Source organism: Sphaerodactylus townsendi, linkage group LG03 (assembly GCF_021028975.2).
Source record: "Sphaerodactylus townsendi isolate TG3544 linkage group LG03, MPM_Stown_v2.3, whole genome shotgun sequence".
Lineage (NCBI taxonomy): Eukaryota > Metazoa > Chordata > Lepidosauria > Squamata > Sphaerodactylidae > Sphaerodactylus > Sphaerodactylus townsendi.
This window is the reverse complement of record NC_059427.1, coordinates 168,533,149-168,546,504: the sequence shown is the minus strand read 5'-3', so window position 1 is coordinate 168,546,504 and position 13,356 is coordinate 168,533,149. Positions and strand designations below refer to the sequence as shown.

The 13,356-nt window shown below is 50.4% G+C and overlaps 1 protein-coding gene across 1 annotated transcript in view; it reads right to left on the bottom strand.

Moving 5' to 3' along the window:
- LOC125428010 (nascent polypeptide-associated complex subunit alpha, muscle-specific form-like) overlaps nucleotides 1–7,058 on the bottom strand; it is a 142,516-nt gene extending 135,458 nt beyond the window's left edge. Inside the window, exons 1-3 of the mRNA XM_048487585.1 lie at nucleotides 6,953–7,058; nucleotides 1,083–1,493; nucleotides 121–235 (exon numbers count right to left, since the gene is read on the bottom strand). Of these exons, the coding sequence (XP_048343542.1) occupies nucleotides 121–235; nucleotides 1,083–1,493; nucleotides 6,953–7,058 (632 nt within the window). The remainder of the gene's footprint in view (nucleotides 1–120; nucleotides 236–1,082; nucleotides 1,494–6,952) is intronic.
- Between the last annotated feature and the right edge of the window lie 6,298 nt (nucleotides 7,059–13,356).

The following is a 13,356-nucleotide window of genomic DNA, read 5'->3' as shown; positions in this document are numbered from 1 at the left end:
GGAAACACCAAAAAGGGAAGAAGGGGTGAAAAGGAGAAGTCAAGCCTGGGGTGGAAAGAAAGCTTCCCTCATTGGAAGGGAAGGGAAGGGAAGGGAAGGGAGGGAGATAAGGTTACTCACAGTGCCCGGAGCTTGACCCACATCTTCTTACTGGGGGCGGATTTCAGCTCCAGGGGGGAAGGGCATCCCTCCGGGGACACCAGGAGGTCCAGGTGCGGCGTGTCCATGGTTGGTTCTGGTGGGAGGGAGAAAGAGACTCTGTAACCCCTCCAAGGCAGGAAGTCCGCCCCCCCACCCCGCCGCCGCCTTCCGACCTCTGAATTCCCACAAGGGGGGAGATGCCTCTGCTCCCTCACCTTCCCTGCTCCCCACAGCGAACCCGTCCCGCCCCCGCCCCCGCCCCCCAACCCTGTCGCGCCATCTCCTGCCCCCCCCCCCCACGCCGTCTCCATCGGCACGCGCGTTACCCCGCGCTCCACGCTCGCCTCTGTGCTCAGCCCTGCCTCGGGGACTCGCCGGTGTTTGTGTGAAAGCAGGGGAGGGGCTGGCAAGGGAGGCGAGGGGGGGGGGAGAGGCGAGATCGGGCTGAAAACGAGTCGCCTGAATCACCCCCGCCGTTGCGAGCCGCCTGAGCCGATCCAACCCCCCCCCCCCCGCCCCAAAGCCAAGCCAGCCAGCCGGGCATGGCGCGCTCCAGCCCCGCGGCGCCCACGGAACGGCCTCCCCGAAGAGGGGGCGGCGGCAGCAGGCGCGCCCCCCCCTCCCGCTCCCGCTCCGGCGGGGCTGCCCACCCCCCCCTCCTCGCCAGCGCCCACGCGCGCCTCTGCAGGGGGCCCCGGGAAAAACCCTGCCCCCGCGGAGGCAGGGAGGGGGGGGGGCGCGTCGGCTCTGGCTCTGGCTCCAAAAACGCGGCCGGCTCTGCAGGCGCCCCAAAGCGGCCTTGGGGCGGCGGGGCTCGCCTCAGATGGGCCAGCAACACCCCCGCCCCCCCCCCAGCCCGGTTGCTGGCCGCTCGCTTTCTGGATGCGGGCCCGGCCTTGCAGCAGGCAACGCGGGCGGGCGGGCGAGGGGCTCCCCATTACCCGGCTCCAGTCGCCCTTTCTGCCTGGGCAGAGCCCTCGGGGGCGGGGGCGCCGTCCCAGCGTGAGGCGAGCCTGCCTGGCCGGGCGCTGCTGGGGCCGCGGCTTCCTCGGAGCGCATCCGGAGTCCGCCAGCCAGCGTCGGGGGGGGCGCGCAACTTTCGCCCAGTGGCCGGCGTGTGCGGCGAGTGCGGCTGCGGCGCTGTCTGGTGCGCGCGGGCGGCGAGGGGGCTGGCCGGAGCGGCGGCGGCGGCAGAGCACGACGAGCACCGCGCTTCTTGGGTATCTGGGCAGCGGCTCTCGGAGAGCCCCGCGACCGGTCCCTGCAAGCCAAGGGCCTGCCCTGATCACGGCGCCCCTGAGCAGGTGCAGACGGCTGCCAAACGCAGAGGCCTCTTCTTGAGGGCACCCCGGCTGCCAAGGCAAGTTTGCCAGCCGGGAGTCGTGGTTAAGAGCAGGTGGATTCTAATCTGGAGGACTGGGTTTGATTCCCCACTCCTCCACCGGAGGGAGGGCGGTTTGTCTGGTGAACCAGATGCGTTTCCACACTCCTACATCCCTGCTGGGTGACCTTGGGCTTGTCACAGTTCTCTCCGAACTCTCTCGGCCCCACCTACCTCACAAGGTGTCTGTTGGGGAGAGAGGAAGAGGAAGGAGCTTGTAAGCCGCCTTGAGTTTCCTCACAGGAGAGAAAGGTGGGATATAAATTCAAATGCTTCTTCTTAAGCCAAGTGCCTAGACAGTGGTGGCGAACCTTTGGCACTCCAGATGTTATGGACTACAATTCCCATCAGCCCCTACCAGCATGGCCAATTGGCCATGCTGGCAGGGGCTGATGGGAATTGTAGTCCATAACATCTGGAGTGCCAAAGGTTCGCCACCACATGGCCAATTGGCCATGCTGGCAGGGGCTGATGGGAATTGTAGTCCATAACATCTGGAGTGCCAAAGGTTCGCACCACATGGCCAATTGGCCATGCTGGCAGGGGCTGATGGGAATTGTAGTCCATAACATCTGGAGTGCCAAAGGTTCGCCACCACATGGCCAATTGGCCATGCTGGCAGGGGCTGATGGGAATTGTAGTCCATAACATCTGGAGTGCCAAAGGTTCGCCACCACATGGCCAATTGGCCATGCTGGCAGGGGCTGATGGGAATTGTAGTCCATAACATCTGGAGTGCCAAAGGTTCGCCACCACATGGCCAATTGGCCATGCTGGCAGGGGCTGATGGGAATTGTAGTCCATAACATCTGGAGTGCCAAAGGTTCGCCACCACGGCCCTAGGACCTGTCTTCACTTGGTTGCTATTCACGTAAAGGCCTTTGCACCACAGGGAAAGTCCTAAGGTGGTTATGGTGGTGGTGGCAAGTCACAGCTGACTTATGGAGACCCTGTAAGGTTTTCAAGGCACGAGACATTCAGGGGTGGTTTGCTGTTGCCTTCCTCCGTGTGGACTGAGAGAATTCTGAAAGAACTGTGACTAGCCCAAGGTCACCCAGCAGGCTTCATGTGGAGGAGTGAGGAAACCAATCCTGTTCACCAGATCAGAGTCCACCACTCTTTACCACTACCATAACTGGCTCCCGGCATGGTTATAGGAATAGGGAACAGCTGTGTGCATCAGAAAAACTTTTAGTGATACAGCTGTTGAAGCTTCCGTACCCTGTGGGGAATAAAATAAACAGTAGCCACATGGCATCTAAAGTCTAAAAAAATTGTATTCTGGTATCAGCTTTCATAAGCTATAGCTCATTCAGAGGCACTGAACGGATCTTCAAAACAGCTCATGAATTTTTAGAGAAATCTGGACTCCCACCCATTGCAGGTGAATGGCCTTTTAACTGGTCTAATAATTGGATTTAAAATTTACATTTAATCTTGTGCTTCTTGTATTTCAGAGCTTCTTGACTCTGCACATAGGCAAACTGATTCTCAGACACCTGCATTAAGATGACTATAGAATGAGGGTCCATACTGAAGGACAGTATAGCCTGAAATCCTCCGACCTCGGAAGCTAAGCAGGGTCAGTCCTTGGGTGGGAGACTGCCAAGAAAAACTCTGCTGAGGCAGGCAATGGTAAAAACCATCTCTGCTTCTTGCTTGCCTTACAAGCCCCTTGCTGGGATCGCCATAAGTCAGATGCAACTTGATGACACTCACATATGTGTAATGAGGGGCGACTCACTGTGTATCTGGAGAAGGGGACTTAGTCCATGTTTATGGTGGAATAAAGTTTTGCTAGTGGTTAAGGGCAGCCTTAGCTGTCTTTTTGCCTGCAAGTACACAAGCCCTTATGATTTTTCTGATAAGCCACTCAGGTATATAATAATACTGAATGGTTCAACAATAACAACCATGACAATAACAACCATAACATATGGTTAACAACAATAACAACCATAACAACCTCCCAAGAGGGAGCTAGCTTGTTTTCTGCTGCCTCAGAGACTAGGACACAGAGTAATGGATTCAAGGTGCAGGAAAAGAGATTCCACCTACACATTAGGAAGAACTTCCTGACCATCAGGCCTGTTCAACCGTGGAATTCACTGCCTCGGAGAGTGGTGGGGTCTCCTTCTTTGGAGGTTTTTAAACAAAGGCTGGATTAACGTATGTCAGGAATGCTTTGATTGTGAGTTCCTGCATTGCAGGGGGTTGGACTTAATGGTCCTTGGGGGTCTCTTCCAACTCTGTGATTCTATGACAACACCCTATGTGCAATTTAACAATACTCTCTGTTTTTAGTTTCTTTATATTCCAAGCATCCTCTAAAAAGGTCAGAATATAGTCCTCCTCTGCCACTCACATTTTATGCTCACAATAATGCTTTGAGGTGTAGTGAGCAGAGGCTGCCAAGAGGATCAGGAGAGAGTGGTAAGTACCTGGTCAGTGCGTAGTTCCATTTCCCCTTCAGCCTTACCATGACTCTTACCATGAGCTTCTTTTATAAAGAAAAGGCTTCAGGGAGCTGGACTTTTCCTTGAGGGGAGATTAGTGTTCAGGAATGAAGCCCACCTACCCTTTCAGCAGAGTCCCAGTGGCTGGACTATACAGATAATACTAAGCTAAACAGACCCGTGTCCAGATTCTGAATAAAGCAGCTTCATGTATTCAGCATGGTTCCACCCAGTTTGTTTGCAAAGCAAAGAGGTGAGAAAATTGGGCTGCCCAGATATCAGCCAGGTCTGTTCAACTTGCAGAGAGAATGCCACCAGGTGATAACGGAACGTTTCTCTTGCAAAAGCTTTCCAGCTGTGCAAACCGTCCGCCTAGCCAACCAGCACAATATTCTCATGTCGGTTTCTTGATCCTCTGTGAATTTTTGCCATGGATCCAGCAGGACAGGAATTCACCGGGGGTGGGGGTGGGGGTGTTGCATTCTATTCTGCTTCCAGGAATGAACCTGTTAGGAGGCTCCCAGTCAGTTTCCATGGGGGTGAATCCACAGTTCTTCCCTTCTGTGATTTTCTCTGGGTCTGGGGTTTATGTAACTTGTTTATGTAACAGAGGGGGGGCTGGCTGGCTGCGTTGCCTCACATCGCAATTGTGCTGTAGCTAGAGTGGCTTTATCCTGGCTACATCGTCTCAGCCAGTCACGAACATTAATTGGTCCTTCTCCCCTTCCCCCCGCAAAAAAAATCAGTGGTTTATTTGATTTTTTTTTCAAAAGAAGAATACAAAACTATTTCAAAATAGGGTACGCTATTGACAGGGTGTGTTTTTTTTAAATTAAAGTTACCTCACAACCTGGCAAGTCTCTCTTTCATCTTCACATCAGCTGCTGAAATGGAACAGGAAGCAGATTTAATTTCCCTCCCTGGTCAGGTCATCCACTTTCCATTCTTTTGCTTTTTTTAAAAAAAGAAAGATTTTTGTACGTTTCTTTCTGCTAATGGGGCCAGGCCCTAACCTGGACAGCCCAGGGTGTTAGATATAGCAATGTCTAATGTGCAAAGGAACTGAGAAAATGGCCCTGCAGAGGGTGGGCGAGTGGTCAGCTGGAGAGAGCTGGAAAGGTAGTGACCTCTCCATCCTTTTGTGTCACTTCCTGTCTGTCCTTAGACTGATACTCTCGGGCCTAATATCCTGGTTCTCCTTGAAAGTTAGTTGCAGAGATTCTTCCTAGCTAGCAAGATAACGGCATGCTATCTTTTTCTCCTTCCCATCCAAAATGTAATTCCTAATAAACGTTTACCTTTTACCCTTTTAATCAGTGTGTTCGCCACTTCTATGTGCGGTAAACTCCAACACAGGGTAGCCCATGTGGTAAACTCCAACACAGGGTAGATCTTGGAGGCTGAGCAGCATCAGTCCTGGCTAGTATTGGATGGGAGACCTCCAAGAATACCAGGGTGGCCATGCAAGGGCAGGCAATGGCAAACCACCTCCAAATGCTTCACGTCTCGAAAACCTCTTGGTGTCATCATAAGTCAGCTGTGATTTGACAGCAAAGGGGGGGCAGAGCTCACTTGGTTGGTGGCCAGAATTTCCTTCCATACCCAAGCAGCAAAAAGCAATCCATCTATGGACTTTCCAGAGAGGTTGAAGGAGGCCAAGGTGGGACCCCTCTTGAAAAAATCATCTCTGAACCTTTGTGATCCATCAAACTATTGCCCAGTATGGAATCTTTCATTCCTGCATAAGATAGTTGATAGAGCAGTGGCAGAACAACTCCGAGTCTTTCTGGAAGATTTTGACCCTAGACTTATTCCAATCTGACTTCTGCCTCATCAAGGATCAGATTCTGTGTTGGTCACTCTCACAGATTATCTCTGGAGACAACTGGATGGGGCAAATCAGCTCTTCCATTATCATTAGATCTTACAACAGTATTTGACATGGTATTCTGACCTACTGTCTTGCTGTTTCTGGAGAATATATGGGGCAGAATGTGCCTGGTCTCATTACTCCACGATCAGGGACAGAGGATAGCCCTAGGGAAGAGAGGGTGACCACATCACACCCTTGGGTGCGTGGAGTCTGTCAGGGGGCGATCCTCTCCCTAATGTAATTTATCATTTACATGCGACCTCTCACCCAGCTGGCCCAGAATTTCAGGCCGAGTTATCATTAACATGCAAATGACGCCCAACTGTATCTATTGATGGAGGGCTGGCTGGACAATTATCCTAGATACATCGGCCAGGTGTTTGGAGGCTGTAGTGAAGTGGTTGAAACAGAGCCAACTGAAACTTAATCCATCAAAGATGGAGGTCCTGTGGTGGGTTGTGGTGACTCAAGTTTGGGCCTATGGCTGCCAAATTTAGGTGAGGTGAAATTCACCATCAAAAGCCTGGGTGTGATTCCATTTATAATGGAAGCCACCTGTCTTGCCTGGCCCTAGCTACTGTGATACATGTGGCAGTCATCTCTCGTTTAGAGTGCTGTGACTCCTTCTGCATGGGGCTACCCTTGAGATTGCTTCAGAAACTTTCAACAGTCCAGAATGCAGCAGAAATATCCTTCAAGATCCCTTATTCAGGCTGTGCTTTGCCAGCTGCATTGGCTTCCAGTGGAACACTGGGTCAAGTTCAAGGTTTTGGTGTTACCCTTTAAAGCCCTAAACGGTGGGGAACCATTGCATCTGCAGGACCAACTCTCCTAATATAATGCCCAGAGGGCCCTGCGTTCTAATGGAAGCAATCTGCTGGTGCTCCCTGGCCAGGTAGAACTTCCAAAAAGTTATTGCACTCCATTTGGCCCTAACTTTCTCTCCAGTGGGGACTCAAACGGTCTTAAATCATTCTTCTTCAACTTATCCTCACAATCCTGTACAGTTGGTTAGACTGAGGCCAATTATACACTGGTGCTCTGCCCTGCAGTGCAGGAACATCTCCTTCAGGGCAGAGTTTGGATCACGGAGGCACTCACACTTGCAGTGCTGCAGATCTCGGAAGCTCCACAGTTCCTGGGAGCAGGCAAACCCTGATGTTTTCCCTGACTTTGGGGTTTCCTCTCCTTCTGGTCTCTGCCCCATGCCCCGTGCACTCCTCAGCCAGCATGGTGTAGTGATTAAGAGCAGGTGTACTCTAATCTGGAGGAACCGGGTTTGATTCCCCGCTCTGCCACTCGAGCTGTGGAGGCTTATCTGGTGAACTAGATTAGCCTGTGCACTCCAACACACACCACCTGGGTGACCTTGGGCTAGTCACATTTTTTCAGAGCTCTCTCAGCCCCACCTACCTCACAGGGTGTTTGTTATGAGGGGGGAAGGGCAAGGAGATTGTCAGCCCCTTTGACTCTCCTTACAAACACTTCTCTTCTTTTTCTTCTTCTTCCTTGCTGGCATTTCTGGGGAACTGGCCAGCTTTCTGGCCAGCTTTTCAAAAAAAAAAACTATCCCCAGAATCAATAGTGACAAAACTTTGCAATAGCAATATGAAGAATATTGATATAAAAAAATTAAGAGGTTTTTTTTAAAGCCAGCAATCTTGTAACTGACCAGGAGTGACCTGGCAGTGGGCGCAGGCAAGCTGCAGGCAGTGTGGCACTTCCTTGTGATTAAACAGAGAAATGCAAGGAGACCCCACTATGACCCGACTGCGGAGCGAAGAGCCCTCAGGGAAACACACCGTGCATAATGGGCCTGAGGGTGATTGAACTGAGTTCACCCAGCAAAGTTCCATGGCAGAGCAGGGATTCAAACCTAGGTCTCCCAGAGCCTAGTCTGATACTGCCACCACTATACAAGACCGCCTCTCCCCACCATACTGGTTGAAGTCTTGCAATAATGTGAACTTGGTCATTTCCAGTTCTGTCTCCAACCCATATGATTGCCAACTTTGTTACCAGACATCACCAGCCATCTTTCACAGCAGCCTTCTCCACACCCATTGGTAGTGTAGGGATGAGCCCCGCGAACCCAGCAGAACCTCAGAAAGAGCGCATGGAATGCCTGTGCCATCTGTGTCCTTCTGGGCGCACACGCTCGCCTGTCCCCCAAGCCCCCGTGAGTCACAGGTCATGAGATGCCTGACTCACGGTCACCAGGTGTCCCAGACAAAGGGACAAAGGGGCGCTTGCCCCCAGGTATGGATTAGACCCAGACGTGAACGTTTCCTCCCGCACGTAGGCCACCCCATGATGTCATTGCTATACTGTATTCTCCCGCTCTTCCGCCTCCGTTTCCGCCCACATTGCCGCCCCTATTGTAAACCCTAATAAAAGGTGCCAGGGACTAGTGCACAGCAGAGTTGCCGGATCCACGGATCACGCTTCCTGCTGCTGGCTCTCTCCACCGGATGATATCACCGCGTCTCGCCTCTTCCTCGCGACCCTCGCGGGCCGACTTCAGGTAGGTGATAAGCTTTCCTTCCTGCAGAAAATTCACTAGTTAATTAGACTGCTGCAGATGGCACAAGAGCCAGTCGGACCAATCTTCCCCAGGTGAGTTGACAGAGCTCCCTACCCTCTAACTCCTGCTCCATCACAGCTCTCAAGAACTTCTAATAATATTTTAAAGCGTACTTCGGCCTTAGGCTATAAGGAAATCTAGATTCTTAAGAGAAATGATTGGCGTGTCATTTTTCTGTTTTGCTGATATCCCCAGGTGAGAAAGAGGAACCGAAATCTAAAAACCATTTCCTCCATTTGTCAGGTACATTAGCTCCTGGTGCTATTTGGTGCTACTTCCTAACAGAGCTTGAAATTAGCAGTTTCTCTCACCTGGATATTCTTAGTTATTGTAAAAAAAACATCTCTGGGGAATAACTGCCTCGATTAATGCAGTCCACCCCCTCCCACTTCTGCAGGGGACGAAGACAAACCAACCGAGCTCAGTGTCAACAGCAGGCAGTCTTTCCGTTGTTATTTATTAATAGTTGGTGGCAGAAATACTTAAAAAGTGTTCTATGGAGATCCAAGGAACAGCTCAGCAGAGGCAAAAGGAATGCCAGCCAGCCCCAAGTTCCTGTGCGGCTGAAGAAAGATCTAGGAGAGATCATAGGGTAGATTTCATCGCCCCGGTTAGAAATAGCCAGGGGCTTTAAACTACGATTTACTTTTCACACAAAGAACTGGCAGCCGAAGTTTAAACGGGGCTCTTGGGTATCCTCCGTTCCACTCAAGAGTTCAGGCAGTCAGAAAACTGGCATAGAACTGAAATAATGTTTCTTCAAGAGTTGGAACCAGAAAAAACTGTGCACAGTGGAGCCAAAGCACAGACTCTGCTTAGCAGGGATATACCCTGTTTGTTGGTCCCTGTGAAACCACTCTTTTGTCTTTGGAGAAGATTTTTGGGGGCACGTTTTTTTAAAAAAGTGGTCAATTTGGACCGATTATTATTATGTATTTACAGCACTATTGCTCCATGGAGCTTGAGTGGTGCACCTAAGGTCTTGCCTTCCTTCATTTTATCCTTCTGACAGCTGTGTGAGGTAGGCTAGATGAAGAGCATGCGACTGGCCCATGATTACCCAGAGAAACATCATGGAAGTCATGAAATACATTTCCTAAATTAATGTAAACAAAGTGGCACGCAGGATCCCACCAAGCAGTAAGAAGAATTTTGCTGCTCCCTGGTTTCTCAATCTTTGTCTGGTCAGGTGCAGGTGCAGGTGTTACCCAAAATGTTGGGGTCTGCCCCTTTTAGAGCAGGGGAATTAGCTAGACCAGGGGTAGGGAACCTGCGGCTCGAGAGCCGCATGAGGCTCTTCTGCCCTTGCACTGTGGCTCCACGAGGAGCACCGCCGGCCCCATCCTTGCCTGCCCTGCAGGTAGCAGGGCGGGTGCACCAACTGCCCACGGTCGGCCGCGCCGCACTGTGGGCTTCCCCTCTCGCCCGCCCCGTTGGAGCGGGGCAGGCGCTTTCCCGGCGGCCAGCAAGGCCGAGCCGCCGGCTTCATCCTTGCCCGCCCTACAGGCAGCAGGGCGGGCGCATCCATGCACTTCTCAGAATGAGCGGAGTAAAAGGTTAAAAAAAACCTATATATATATAGTGTTATCTTTATTTTAAATGTCAAAAATTATTTGCGGCTCCAAGTGTTTTCTTTTCCCGTGGAAAACGGGTCCAAATGGCTCTTTGAGTGTTAAAGGTTCCCTACCCCTGAGCTAGACAATACTGAATACAAATGAAGGTGGTCTTTGGGAGAGGTTAGTCAGAGATTAGAAAACTAGGATTAGTGTTTCCGGCAGAAACTCCTTGATGAGGGTCCATTAGCACGTTCTTTGATTCATGAAGGGCTGGAGATGGGAACCAGCTTTCCCAAGCTAGAGTGTTGTCTCTTCCTAATCTCTTCTGGAAGGGAGAAACTAGTTGAATTTGCAATGCTGATGTTGGTGAGGGCAAATCCAGGCAGGTTTTACTGTCCCTCTTGGGTGACACTGAGCTAATGCAGAGGATGGCATCAGTGGTGGGATTCAGTCTATTCACACCAGTTTGGTAGAACTGGTAGCTAATCAGTTGTCTAGTTCAGAGAACTGGTTGGAATCTCACCACTGAGTCATTTCGGAACCAGTTGTTAAATTATTTGAATCCCACCACTGGTTGGCACCCATCTTGGCACTGCATCACTAGGGCAAAAGCCCTTACTTATCTTGCTAGCTAGGAAGAATCTCTGCAACTAACTTTCACCCTTACCTCTTTCAATACCCCTATATCAAAACAGGATGGCTCCCTATTTGTATTTTTTGACTAATCCAATGCAGAGAAGAGCCCTCACACTTGCTCGCTTCAATGTTTTCCCCTCCGCTTTATTGCGTGGTAGATTTAACAACTTGGAAATGAGTGAAAGGGTATGCTCTTGTGGTGAACAACAAATTGAAACATGGGCACATCAACTGCTTTGCTGCCCTAAATCTGCTAATATCAGATCAAAATATTCCAATATTCTTTCTAGGATACCTAGTGAAATGGGAGAATCAGGTAGACTTCCTTTCCTTCTGGACAATTCTGACAATGAAACTTGTGAATTGGTAGCACAATTTTTACTGGAGGTGATGCACAATCAATAATTTATATTCTATCTTAAACCTTTGTATTTGTATACCTTTTATCTCAGGTTTTTTATTGTGTTATGATTATTGTTATGCCAAATAAAGGCTTATTATTATTATACTTTGAAAGCAGAGTCCCCCCCCCCTCACACACACACCAAAGTTTGCCTAGTAACAGGTGTGCGTTCTTGATGAAGGCAATGGAAAGACAAGTGGGGATAAGAGGATTTAAGAGATGTATATTTGGAAGACTATATATTTGGGCACCATGGACAATCCTTGACAGGAGAATAATGTTGCAAGCCCGAGGAACTTTCTTAACGGCAAGCCAATAAGGCAAGAGGGACTTACTTCTGAGCAGCACGATTTTGGAATGGCTCCTGTAGTGTTGCAATTCCGTAAATGCCCCTGCGGAATGCTGGGGGGAAGGGGGCATTCTCTTGATTCCACGATGCTTGTTCAGCCGCACTTTATTTTGTCTGCGCAGTTATATTTTTTTACAATGAGCAGTTCAAGTTTGTTGACCAAAACACTCTAGCAAATTAAACCGTCAAGCCAAGGCTGTCCTCCTTCGGGCATTTGCCAGTCTTCGTGAACAATGCGAACGACCGACATGCGCCGCCTCATTGGCACTCCATTCCCGAATCTTCCTCTCTGTTCTTCAACTGCGTTTGAGGGCAGCAGCGAGGCACAGAGGATCAGTGGTTTCGTGTTTTTGAGACATTGCAAGCATACCAACTATAATTGGTGTGTGTGTTTGGTAATATATAATCATGTCGCCAAATGGAAAGCACAAGTTCTGGGATCAAAAACTTCAAAATGAGACATAACTGTAGAGCCCGACGCCTGTTCTACAGAAGCCTTTGGAAGCTGCCATCTCCTGAAAGGATGACTATTCTGTCCATGGGACTGTAATATTTTCTACAAAGAGACAGTTGGCTTGAGTAAGGCACAGTTGCCAATTGTACGCAAAGCAGATTGCTAAATCTCGTATGTTTTCATTCTTTTGTGGGCCAAAGCTCTGAACTGGTATTACTTACCGTTGCAGATTATTTTTTAATTTTTTTAAGTAAACTGGTTCTGGTGGGTTTTCTGGGCCGTGTGGCCACGGTCTGGTGGATCTTGTTCCTAATGTTTCACCTGCATCTGTGGCTGGCATCTGATGTGCACACCTCTTCCTGCTTCGCATTCTATTGGCTGCCACGAAAAGTTGGCCCTGAGCTCAATTCGCCGTTAATCCGCACATTGCCGAGTTCGTCTCTCCTTACCCGAGCTCAGTGGGCGGGGTCGACTCTGTGCGTCATCCACCCCTCTGCCCCGATTGGTTCCCTTTCCCATGGTGGGAAATGTGAAATGTTTTTCCTTTTCAAAAAAAGTTGATGAGGATTAAGGGCGAGGGGGAGAGATGGAGAAGGGGCAGCAGCAGGAACCGGCTTTCTCGACTGCAGCCAGCAAAAATCCGGCAAGGCACTGCGCACCAGTCACCAGCTCCAGCAGACTGACTGCCCCGAGCTAGGCTGCAGCCGAGCAAAGAGGGCGGTCCCGGCAGGCAGTTTGCAGACAACTGCCTCTGCGCACTTGTCGCCTTCTGGCTGGGCAGGGACAGCGCCAGCCTGCTGTCAAAGAGTGATTATGATTGGCTGGCCGAAAACGCGCCGTGATTGGTTAAAGGGAAACTAAGCCCTGATTGGGCAGAGACAGAACGGCAGCGGTGGCTGGAGGGCAAGTCGAAATTCTAACAGACGGATTTGTACAAGTGTGAGCTCAACATGAGTTCACCAAAAAGTACTCCCTCTGAACAGGGATTGAGAAGATCCGGCTCAGGCGGGTCAAAGGAGAGTTGGACTTGTGTCGAAATCTGTGGCTGTGCGGACTACCCGGGCCAAACACAAGTCAAGCCCTGCGGAATCACCCTTGGTCACTCACATATTAATCTCTTTGGGGCGGCAGCTTCCAAATTCCTCTAACAGACCTACTGGTCCCCAAAGGGATAGGAGACAGTGGGCCCCACTGTGGTCCTCTGTGCATGTGTTATGAAAGATGGTTTTCTTCACTGGATCACTGAGTTCCTGAGATCACATGGTTGGGCTGTTTCCCCTTACAAAAGATTCTATTTGTCCGCCAGCTAGGCCTGTAACCTGGTTCAATGCAGGGTTCTTCAGAATAATTAGACTGGGTTTTTTCAGGGATCTGAGATCAGCTTTGGGGTCCAGATTAACAAAGCCCTGCTTAGGAACTCCCAAAGGTATTCATCCCAGCTGGGATAGAGAGACCTTCAGAGTGATCTAGCAGGGCTCTCCGTACATTTTTATAGTTAATTTTCAACTAGTGTGGAAAGCACG